At 29.9% G+C, this 12824-nt stretch overlaps 1 protein-coding gene across 2 annotated transcripts in view; it reads left to right on the plus strand.

Moving 5' to 3' along the window:
- The first annotated feature begins 353 nt into the window (after nucleotides 1–353).
- The window catches only part of LOC118191060 (lipopolysaccharide-induced tumor necrosis factor-alpha factor-like), a 34434-nt gene continuing 21963 nt past the window's right edge, over nucleotides 354–12824 (plus strand). The window contains exons 1-3 of one of the 2 annotated variants that reach the window (XM_035361854.2): nucleotides 354–512; nucleotides 7377–7509; nucleotides 11927–11968. In XM_035361854.2, the coding sequence (XP_035217745.1) occupies nucleotides 7389–7509; nucleotides 11927–11968 (163 nt within the window). In that variant the 5' untranslated portion in view covers nucleotides 354–512; nucleotides 7377–7388. The remainder of the gene's footprint in view (nucleotides 513–7376; nucleotides 7510–11926; nucleotides 11969–12824) is intronic. The other variant, XM_035361855.2, reaches the window with a different exon arrangement.

Below are 12824 nucleotides of genomic sequence, written 5' to 3' on the forward strand. Positions count from 1 at the left end.
ATGACCTTAAGTTTGAATAGTTAATAATATAACTGAGTATCCAGAATATTTGCAAATTTAGATAAACAGATGTCAAAACACGAAAATTATTTTTAAATAACTAAGATAGTCAAAAATTTTTTGAATACATAGTCTAGAAAGAACTTATTTTGAATATTACTTGAAATAAATTTTTTTAAGCAAGTATGTAATGAGGCATATAATAGTCGCAATTCTAAGATTAACATTTTACCTTAAAATTTTCTAAATAAAATAAAATAAGAATGAATTTTATTAACGATGGTTGATCAAACTGATTATTAGCAGAATTATTGTATTTACACCTGGCGGTCATAAAATTAACTACTAGTCCAATTCAGATTTTATCATTTGCAGAAGTAAACAACCTGCAATGCTTATGTCATCGTTCGTGTTTTGTGATATGAATAGTTTATCGTGCGATTCTCGGATGAAAAGTTAATTTCATTTGTTCTTGACATTAGTTGATCTTAGTTAAGACTTTAAATTAAAAGGTAAGTTTTCCCAATTTTTTATATAGTTGTCCCTGAGATTAAGTTTATCTTTGAATTTTTGCTTATTGAAGAGGAGTTAACGGTTTGTGACTCATTCTTGTATGTACTTCCATAACGTAAATTCTCTAACGCACTAGTTTCCTGTAATAGAATATAACATTTCATGTATCATTACACTGTTATATTTCTAAGTGTAAAGATAAAATTTATCATCAAAATTTACTTTTCAAAGTGTTTTACTAAAGTAGTAAATTTTTATATATTTAAACTGCTTGTATTGCATGACATACATTTTTAATTCATTTGCTTTGGTGTGTTTAACCTAGTTCTTAATTTAAGTATTGCACCATAATAAATGTATTGTCGGGAGTATTTAAATTGTACTACTGTGTAAAAGCAATTTTGTAATTATACTATCTCGAGGATAAATTGTATGTGCACTTTTGTTATTAAAACTTAGTTTCGAAATAAAATGTGTAATTAGTATCAAAATACAGATTCGAAGTAGAAGTATAATTGTTTTAGTTTCGAAAACATTTTGGGTATAGGTAATTATTATAATAATACTATTGCTGAAATCATTTGGACGAAAAAAAAGTGTTTATCTGAAAGTGCTTTCGATGAGCATTTTGCTCCACTTATATGAATTAATAACTTTTATTGTTGTTACCCTTAACCTGTTTGTAGCCAAGAATTTTTTTTTTTTGGACATAGTTGCCTGAATTTGATGCATTTTTTTTTTTTTTTTTTTTTTTAAGTATGCCTATTTTTATTAAGATAATTGCATAAAATACCAGTTTCAATGTACCTATAATGTTATAGATGCCTTTTTGGGCTTGATCCTAGTATCCAGTGCACACGGGATTTGACTACTTTTCGCGACTTTATGATGAGCAGTGAAAACGGGACATATATGATGAGTAGTTAACGGGTCATTCAAAGAAAATATATATTTAAACATAGTATATACTATGTATATAGTATATATACTATGTGTGTATATACATATACTATGTGTGTATAGTATATATATAGACGTTCTTTGGGTCATTTTTTGGTGTTGGCGATAATTTTCAAAGTCGCGCCAAGGCTGCTCCGTATACTAGGATTTTACCCCTTTTTGTAGTAAAGTACTTAATCATTATGTAACATTGATTACTTATCATTCAACAGCCAGTTAGGTCTTATAACCTTTTTTATATTGAAATAACTAGAGCTGTAACATCTGAACTGTGGATTTTGCCACACTAAATGTGGCTGATGATGTAATAAGTTTCAGACAGTATAGTGTTATGTCATGCTTTTTAATAATGAATGGTTTTTAATATATATAAAAATTTATGCATATGTTTCCATTTTATAATTCCAAAATGCATAAGCTGATTCTCAGAGTAACAAATAAGAAACAGCTAATTCTATTTCTCCTCTTTTCTGTCATGGTGCTGGTAGTTTTGGAATATCCCATTTCTGTTAAGATGGTGTTTCTGTTAAGTGGCTGTTAAGACGGTGAAAAAGATAACTACTTCAGCTGTGCATTCATTGCTTTAACCCTTTGAGGTTTGGTGCATAAAAAAAATATTTTTTGGAAAAAATAATTTTACACATAGATAATTAGCCCCTAATACAATTACAATGTTATTTCATGCAAAAAATAAATAAAAAAAATAAATAAATAAAAACAGGTAAACATTTAAGGTAATTCATGATGTGGTGGGGTGCCGCTTGTCCCACCGTGCACCTAGAGCATTAAAATGGCATCTTTGGCACAGCGTAAATTCTCGTAACATTCTTATCTAAAGTGCTAGTTTTAGCAACCAAATGAAAATACAAGATATAAAAAACATTTTTGAATAATTATCTAGAAAATATTGATTATATTTGTAAAATAAAAAATGTTTTTTTCAAAAAAATTACATAATTTTAAAAGAAATTCTCTGTACGACTTTAGATATTCTGTAATGATTTCATAATAGATTTGAAACAGAGAAGATTTTCGCTCCAGTACTTTATTTGCTACAGGTTTGAAAAGGAAGGTATTTACATTATTTTATTACTTTTAAAACAACAGCAACTAGTTGCAGTTGTACTTAACATCTATCTGAAACATAATATATAGCAATTGTACATGCAGTAAACTTTTATAGAATGAGAATCGAAACATTTAATTATTTTTGCAAAAATACTTCATATCTGGAAATAATGGATTCCTCATACACCACTTCTTGGTAAATATAATAAACACAATATATATTGCGGTAAAAATTTAACATTAGATGAACAAATGCTGTCCTGAAAATTTCTCATATCTGAAGGATTGCCAGAAAGTTATCCAGTGTGGATATGCAGATTTCTGTTTGCAGATTGCACAAATCTGTGTGTGGTTAAGTCAAGAGTCGGTTCCAAATGTATCACTCTGGTTATTATACAAGCGAAGAGCAATACTTAAAAGTCTTCTTCTTGGTATCTCCATCTTTCAGTCCAATCGTTTGAAAGGGATATGCATTTGATATTCTATCAGCTGGCTGTTGTGCAGGAATCTGAGTTGCTGGCTTCACATGAAATTTCCAACATAGAATTGTTTTCTCCTTAAAATCAGCCAGTGTTTCTGCTACAGCAACAAAACTGGAAGTGCTGCTTGGTGAGAAACATCCGTGTATTGAAGACGCCCTGTGATCAAAATTATTCTTAATTATCTTGAATCAGGGTTTGTATGGTTCATAAGAGTCCTTAAAAGTTTTTAAGTTTTTTTTTTTTTTAAATTTATTTTTGGTCCTTAAAAGTCCTTAATTTTGACCAAATTCGACAGGAGGTCCTAAATTTTAATCATCTGAAATTTTTGTCCGTTTTTATGACTGCTGTTTTGAATGTGAATTAGCATTTTGAACAGATATAGTTATCTTTTGAATGGGTGAATAGGTTCATGGATTATAATTTGTTCCTACTTTTAATATAAACAGTAGGATACTCAAGTTTCTGAGCAAGAAGTGAAACATAAGCATTTTGAAATTATTTCATTTTTTCTAATGAAGAGCTCTTAAACAACTTCTCGCTTTTGGGAACGTGAATTCTTTATTAATCCAAATTTGCCGATTTTTAAGGTCAGTTTCTAGAGGAAATTTTTAATTCGGAAATCTGGAAATTTTTCGATGATATTTTTTTAAAACATTATAATATTGATCAGTTTTATTAACATAATGTTAATATATTGAAATTGTATTCAAGAAATAACATTAAAATGAAACACTATTATATTATAAAGTTTATTTTTTATTTTTCGCTATTATATAATAAAGTGACATTATTTTCCATTTTGACAACTTCTTATACAATATTTTGAATCTGGAAAATAAACAAGTTAATAAATGCTTAAATTGTGCTTTAGCACAATTTACGAAACAATTCTTAGCAAAGGCAAAATAGCTATGTAATAATTAAAGATGTCTTCATTTTAATCTTTTCATGTTAAGAGTCTTCCCCTTGTGGTTGTCTCAATATGCATCAGTTTTCTCTATGAAATTAATTTTACACTTTTTTCCTCTGATTTTTTTCAACTTATTTCTGTCTTTTTGCTGTTACAGAATTAGTAGGAGTAATTTTTCTTCAGGATTTTAGACATTACAACTTTGAAAGTTTAAAAGGATTTAAAGGCAAGATTTATATACCCAGGAATCTAGAAGATTCCAGAAAAATGTCTTCATGGTATTAACAGATAATGGATGTATTTTGCAGAAAGTTTGTGATAAACTTTTACTTTTTGGAGAATTTTCAGGACAACAATGAATGTATAATATTTCAATGTTTTACTTCTGATACTAGAAGTCTTTTTCTGAATATGTTTATCTTCTCAGAACAGCTTTAGCACCCTGGAACAGCCCACCCAGAGTTTTAGCCAAAAAATATTGCCAACAATTGCGATAAATGATATGATGTGGCAACCCACACCAGTTTACAAGCATGTGGTAACCCATACTATTTGGCAAACGGAATGTAAACAAATGTAAATTTTTTATTTCTAAAGAGGATGGAATTACGATTACAGCTAACATAATGGTCAATTACATTTATTCAATTTTAATACCAATTACCGAGATAACCATTTACTCAAAGTTAAATGCGCATGCCCCTATATTTTTAGTTTTCCAGTAATTTTTAATAGCTTTCTTTTAAAATTTGTCTTGTGCTGCATTGCATGGGGAAATATAACATTTTTAATTATAATTCTACAAAAATTAACTATCCAAACACAAAATTCGTAATGCTATTTTTGGCGATTGTTTAACACTCGGATATCGTGGAGAATACTGTTTTAGAAATAAGATTTTTGCATTTAGTTATGGATTGCTCTAAACCCGCTGTTAGTGATGTTGTAATTAAGTATCGGGAGATTTTAAAGGAAAATTTAAGGTGGGAGTTTTCAAGCAAGCATAAAATTTTGGGAGAGCCAGGCATTTCAAACAGATATGTTATGTATGAATTAACATTTGAAAAATGTAAGATACCACGCAAAGGTATCTTACATTTGGGAAAGCCAAGCAAAGTGAGATTTTCTGGCATTGTTTTAAAATTATATCCAAAACCTTAATTATTTTCATTAATCATTCCTTAATATTTTTTCTTTTAAAATCGCGTATAATAATCATAAATTTATTTCTATTATCTATGATTTCTGGTGAAATCAAGATGGCCACCATATTTGAAAAGCGGAGTTTTGTTGAAAATCTCGTTGGTAAACGTTTGTCAAAACAACGTACTTCACGTGCTTTGGCGGGGAAAAAAAATTGCCAAACTTTGAAGGTGGGCCATACTGAAGCTGTCTTTTGTTTTTTCTACTTTTTGGTAGACATAAGCATGGAAAATATAAAAAATGCTTCTAATCTTATCACATGGACAGCCATTTATGAAAGGAATTTTTTTATTAATAAAGAAATTGGAAACTGATAATTTAAAAGATTCATCTTATATGTTTTCAATGCATCATCAGTGGTGTAGTTAGGGTGGGACAAGGGAGCACATCTGTTTTTGGGTGCAGCATCCATTGGGTGCTAAATTCATGTAACAGAATTTCAGAATGAAATGTTTTTCATTCTTGGCATACAGAAAAGGTACAAAATCTTCAGTTGTCCTTGGGTGCTGAAAACCTCAGCCACAGCTTTGTGCATTATACACATGTACGCATTTCCCCACCTAATGCAATCTTTGTGAATCCTGAATACTGCTGTCTGGTGCCTTCCTAAATTCTAAAATTTTGCTATTAGATTTTGTTGCTCGGTGTGTCACAAAATTCTAAAATTTCTGCTACACTAGCTCTGTAACCAGCCTTTACCATATATAATTCATATATATTCTGAATGTTCATATTACCAAAGAAATAATATTAGCAACTTTTCTTTTACATTCTAAATATATTTAGGTTTTTAGAATAGCAGATATCTTTAATGAAATCTGAAAATTCTGAAATGAAGAGAAAACTTATTGAAGAAAGAAACTGAATACATAAAGAGAAAAAAAAATCATTCTTCAAAGATATGTACAGTTATTATTATGTAAATTAAGCAGTTGTTTATAATTTCAGCCTTTTCTATAAATTTCCCTTTCAGTTTCCTCACCAGAATGAAAATGTCTTAGATGGTGTTTAAACTAAGGTTTTTGGATTATAAGACAGAATTTTTTTTTTCTGGCCTCCGCTTGCAAGCTGTGTTAGTTCCTAACAGCTCTGGTAATTTGTAATTATTCGTCTTTGTGTTATTGCTGCCGATATTTTAATTTGTTATGCGATAACTACATTACAATGAATTATGAGTTTATTACATGTTACTGAGTTAGCTTAAATTAAAATTAAATTGTGTAGTCTTTGACTGCTAGTCCGTACTTTTAGTTTGAATTTGAACATTCCTGTTTAATTGGATCACCATAAGCTGTAATTGATTTTGCTAGCATGCCTCTATGTTTTAAGGTCTTTTTAAATAAGAGATTTGTTTAAATCTTTATCTGACTTTGTAGTTACTTTCAGACATAGTGATAGTTTACTTCACTTCTGTCTGTCAAGAGTTTTGGACTATTTAACTTTTATCAGTTCAAGTGAAATGTCCATAGGTACATAGTCCAGAGATTGATAAGTTAGGAGATAAAACACGCTGAAACTAGTGAAAGTATTAGTTTTCTTTTTCTTTTTCTTTTTTTATTTGAAAACATACAGACTCCCCATGCACCACAGATGTACAACACAGGGCTTACAGAAATAAGTTAACTAAAATATTAAAAATTACATGCATAAATAAAATGAACAAAAGCAGAGAACAGCAGTCTGGACTTCACGAAAACAGAAGTTCACCGGTTAAGTCACTCCGAACATCTTCAAATCGTTCTGCAAGCATAATCTAGGGTCATCAAGTGTAGGGCATGAGAAAATCAAATGTTCCACATCCTTAGGTACTCTTCTTGAATATTCACATAAATTGTTTGATCTTAGATTAAAACAAAACAGATAACTTGCAAATTTACCGTGACCAGATAAAAACTGAGAAACTTTAAAATTAATAGAGAGGAATGCAGTCTATGGTAAGAAGGAAAGAACTCTTTGGTGACCTCAGTGTTGCAAGATGAAATATATTACTCATTCCTCTTTGCTAAAAGCTTCTTATAATGAAAGGACTTCCAATAGCTCTTTGGAATGCTAACGTTGATATCAGTGGGTAAATTTAAGGCATCTTTAGGTAAGAAATCAGCTCTCATTTTCATATCTCATTTATTTAGATTAAAACCTATGCTGGAAATTATTAGTAAAAGCCAAAGAATATTTTTTGTAATTTTGAATTCTGTTATCAAATAAATTTATGTATATGTGATGTAAAACTTTCATTCTAGACTGATTGAAATATGGCTAACAAACCAGATGGCAAACCAGTACCTGGTGTTGCTTCTCAGGTACCTCCTCCATACACTCCAGTTGATCCACCACCAGCATATGCTCCTACTGGGGGTTATCCTCCTGGAGAAGGTATTAATATTTGTTTTTATGTGTTAAATATATATACATATATGACAGTGTTTTCAGTTACATTATAAATCATTTGAATATGAATTCCAGTAAAATATTTTGAATTTTTGTGAAAAAATTTGAAAACTGTATGTTGTTCACATTGGAATTCCCTCTTTCAATGTTACTTTTGAGTAATGAGTCCTCATACAAGTTAGCGTAACTATAACTTTTATTTCCAACTTTGTTAATTTTTTACCCATCAGAAATATTTATATTGTGAAATGCATCACTTCACAAAACATTGTTTTCCCACTCAGGATGTGTCTTGTTGATTCTTCCCTCGATTTCTCAGAATAATTTAAAAAGAAAATGTCTTGTCAGACCATGGTGCCCTTTGTTGGAAAAGGTAGTCAGCAATATTATGCATTATTCTTATTTTCCTTTCCTAAGAAGCTTTCATGCAGGTCTCAAAAGCTTTTGAATGATCACTCACTTGTATAAAGAAAGAGATGTGTGAAATTTAGTATCACATGTAGCAAATTGAAGTAGTGTGTAGATCAAACTCAATTTACTGAGTACATAAGCAAGTACATAATACATGTACGTAAGATATAACAAAGTATGATAGCTTCTTTAAAATAATTAGCAACCTCAAAATTAACATTCTAGATTTGGTGATCTTCCCCTAAATTCATCTGTTCTCCCAAATTCGAGATTTTTCAACATTACGTAATGCTGCTTGAAAAGGGTAACCAAAACTAATAACTAACCAATCATAGCTTGTCTCTAGAATCTCATCTACTCTGGTTATACAAATCCCTGGCAGTTAATTATGTCACTTCTGATATCCTCTACCTTGCTAATAATGCCTCGCTTTGCTTCCCTGTCAAAACTGCCTGCATCTTAATTTAAGAATCAGTGAACATAGTAATTTATCATATATCTTTATAATTGAGTCATATAAATGTCTCGGATTTCATTATGATTGGATAAACATCTATGGAGATGATTTTATATGCGTAGAAATAAAGATTGGAAATTCTTTAAGTTCATGCTTTGTTATCTCATCTGTAAGCCTTAACCACAGCCATGACGGACACCAAAAGCTGTTGAGAGTTCCAGCCATCGCAACTGTGCTTAGAAAATGTGACATGTACATAAACAGACAATTTTGGCAGAGATATAAACATTTTTCAAATTACATGAAACATTAAATTATCTATTGTGAAGAATATATATAAAAGTAAATTCCTTTTTTCAACAAAAGGAAAAGATTTTACTGAGAATCATTTAGAAAGTATGAATTTTTCTTTAGGGCATCTACATTTTCATACAAAGATACAGAACATTCCTTTAGATCAAAATTAAAAAGTTGTAAGGCCAAGAACCATGTCAGAAGATGAGTATTTACACTGGCATTAGAATTCAACAAATGATGGGATTATGATGGATTCATACTGAAAATTTGTCCATCAGGATAACATTTCAAGTTTTCTTACTATAAAGTGTATTCCGGTACATTGTTTCTGACTCTTTTGACATTGGAAAACTTGCTTCGACAGACAAAAGAGTGTTCAGATCTGGGGCTTCTATTCTGCAATCTGATGCATTGATTTGTAAATTGAGTTGGCATTTATAATTTGATGTATATAAAACCATAGATTTCAAAAGTACTTAAGATTTTTTTATAAGCTTTAAACCACTTAGCTTTTTTCTTATGATGTTTTTTTTTATGTTTATGTTGTTTATTGTATTTTATGAAAACATGTGAGTGTTGATATGATACCTAGCTAATCCTAGAAATGCTGTGATACCTCTTTTGGCAGTGGGTTGCACAAAGTTTTTAATTGCATCAAGTTTTGATTCAAAAGGATTTCTGTAATTTTGTTCAGAATACTGGACTTGATTGTTTTGTGAACTTGCATTTTAATAGTTTTCTATCTAGCCTTTTGAATGCTTCACTGAAAAAATCAATGTGTTCGAAGTGTTCTAGAAAAGAGTTGGAAAATATCACTATATTATTTAAACAGGGCATTAAAAATTCTTTGTTTCCTTCTGGAAGATACGAGATAAACTTATTAAATTCTTAAGTTGCATTCTTTAGCCCCAACGACATCCTCAAAGACTTTTATATTCCGAATTGTTTTGTAAATGCAGTAAACCTTGATGCAGCCTTTGTGGTCTGAAGATTTTTCTTTTATATAGATATCAACTATTTGAGTGATAGGAGAGTTTAAAGTCTTGACCAGGAAATAGTAATTTTTGAAATATGGATATCACTATGTGTTTAAATAATTTGGGCACATAGAAACAGCTAAGCTATCTTGTATAGGAACTTATTCCCAAAGATGTTAAAGCATATTTTACTTCATAAATTTATGGATCAAGATGTGGAAACTATATAAATCTAAAGAAGTGCTCATCAAAATTGTATTATGCATTAATTTAAGTTTCAATGTACTTTATATATATATATAGTAATGTGAAATAAAAAGTTTTATCTGTAGTTCTTTGAAACATGATCAGGACTTTGATGGAGGATATATCAGCAGAACTGTCATGTTTCAGCCCCTTTAGACTGTTTTTCATGTATCCCTACAAGGGAGGGATTGTTTGTTAGCTGTGACAATCATAATATCCTGGGAAGAGTTTTCTGAATATTAACATGAAAGAAACTGGTAGCAGTTTTACAGACTTGCTGATGCTTCACAGAGCTTTAAATTAATTCTGGATTATTAAACTTCTGCAATATGTGAGGCATGTAAAATACCCAAACCTTCCATATAGCTGTGCAGCACTTCTTGATTTTTTTATTTACCTTCAAAACTAAGGAGCTTTAAAGTGGATACTGTGTATTTAGTACATCATTAATCAGTTTTCTTTCTCTTGCTGATGTTTGTTTAAATAACCATATTGTGTAACTGTTTGTATGTTGTTTAGATAAGCTGCATATTGGATTTTAATCTTATTTGTGATCATTATGCATCAAATTTTTTAATGTATAATTATTTTGAATTTTTTTTATTATGTAATTATAAAATTTATTAATATAAAATACCCCTCTTTAAAAAATTTATATATTATAAATTGAGTTATAATAAGTTATTATAAACCATTAGAGATTTAAAAATGTTTGCTTTGTAAAATTGAAAACAAAATTAAAATTAATTTGAAGTATCTTTTAATTTGTAGATATATTTCCACGTTTAAATAACATGCTTTACATGTGTTTACATTGAATGGCCAAATTATTAAGAGATTTCCAACTTAGAGGTTCCCATCATAATACATGACAAACTGTATGCATGCTATCAGAAGTATACCAGATTAACATTATAAATAAGCTGACTCTCATAGCAGTCTTAATCATTAGGGCAAGAATAACCAAGTCTGATATTCAGAATGTACTAAATATTTTTTGTGTGTGTGTGCATTTGAACAAAACTATATTTCGAGTGTTCAGAGTTGAGCCCAAAATCTTCAAATGTAAAGCTTCTGTAACTGACAATGCTGTATGCTTCTGTAACTGTATGCTTGTTTATCAAAGAGGTAATAGGCACTTAGCCTGAGTTATTTGCTGCAAAACAAAGCTTGGCAGATTGCAGTTGAATATGATGCTGTGTACCAAAATACGTATATATTATGCTTAACATAGCGTACATTTTTACACTGGCTTTAACAATAAAAAAAAAAAACCCATCTAGTGCTGTTGCTATTACCAAGGAACAAGGCACTGAGCTCAGGAGTACCAGAATATGACAATGGATAAAAATGCTTGGTTTGATAAGTATCAGTACTTGTTCCATCATGCTCGCAAGTTAAAGTAAAGTACAGTCAGCATAAATTCATGAACTCGATCATGCAAGTGGCAATCTCATGAGCAGGATGATAGTGGAATGATGATGTGCATGAGATGAATGACGTGTGAAATCAGTGTCTAAAAGAGTTACAGCTGTGATAGAAACTTGAAGAAAATTTATTGTTAGTATATTGTCCAATAATTTGGTCACTCCTATAGGAAAGCAGTGAGTGGAGTAAATTAATCTGATTTGTAAATCCTGTGCAAAGTTAAGAAGAAAAGGCTTAATGAAGAGGATGCATTGCAAAAATATATCATAAATGAGTTTAAATACGATTTTCTTTTTTCAAATACACAACAGGCAAAAATTATTAAGTGATAAAATCAAGTTTATGGAACTTGCTGGTCAGCACAGATTATTTTTTAAATTAATTAAGTTAAATATATATCGTGAAAAAATGCTTGTAGGAAAAAAGCATAGAAACCAGTTAATTTATTCATAAGGAGATTATTATTTAATTTTGAATCTCTTAAAATCTGGAAAACTAGCAGCATCAGAATAGTTTGTAATGCAGGGAACTCGAATGTAATGCTTTTGTAACAACTGTTTGAATTTTGAAAACTTTTTTATTATAGGAGTCCCACCAGCAGGCTATTACACAGGTCCTACTATAGGAGGTTAGATTTTTTTTTTTCCCTTGATGTATATATGTAACAGAATCTTGCATGAAAATTTAGTTTTGCATTTGATATCACTAAATGAAGTAATATATGTTTCTGTTTGTATTTAGTGTTTCATTTAAACATCATTATTAAGAATTCTTTAGTGTATTTAGTTAATTGTGTGAATTGCTGTATACCTAGAAACCCATTGCCTCTCAGAAAATTTCCTTTAAAACTTGAAAATAGTTTTTTAGATTTCCTGTTAAACTCATATAGCTCCTTTAGAAATTAGTTGCATGTTATATGCAATTTTATCATAGTATAGTTATTATTTTAAATAATTTTATTAAAAGTATAAGGTTTAAAAATTGATATGAGTATGAGGATATTTTCCAAATATCTGAGAATGGTAGTGTCAATGTTTCTTTGCTTAGATATTTAAATCATCATACATGTGAAAATTATTGCATGTTTTGTCTGCAGGTTGTAGGCCAATTGAAAATTGTATGTATATATAGATAGATGTAATATAGATTTTGGTTTAGTATGATTTTGTATTACAAGAATAATACAGTACAAAGTCCGTAATCCGGACTTGTCGGGACTTCGGCGATTCCGGATTAGGGTTTCTTCCGGATTATAGATCATCAATTTAAATCTGGTAAGATGGCATGCAGAAATTATACAATTAAAAATATGAAACTGTAATTTATGAAATAAAAAGCAATTATGATCTAAAGGGTATCAAATTGTACAAAAAAAAAGCTTAATATTTATTTGTTTATTTCATTAAACATTTCTCTTTCAACTTGCATGCGTAAAGCATATGCGCATAATGTATGTGCATTCTCTACACGCGTGCGTAAAGTTT

Source organism: Stegodyphus dumicola, chromosome 1 (assembly GCF_044657685.1).
Source record: "Stegodyphus dumicola isolate Sdum_Otavi_A_Nest chromosome 1, ASM4465768v1".
Lineage (NCBI taxonomy): Eukaryota > Metazoa > Arthropoda > Arachnida > Araneae > Eresidae > Stegodyphus > Stegodyphus dumicola.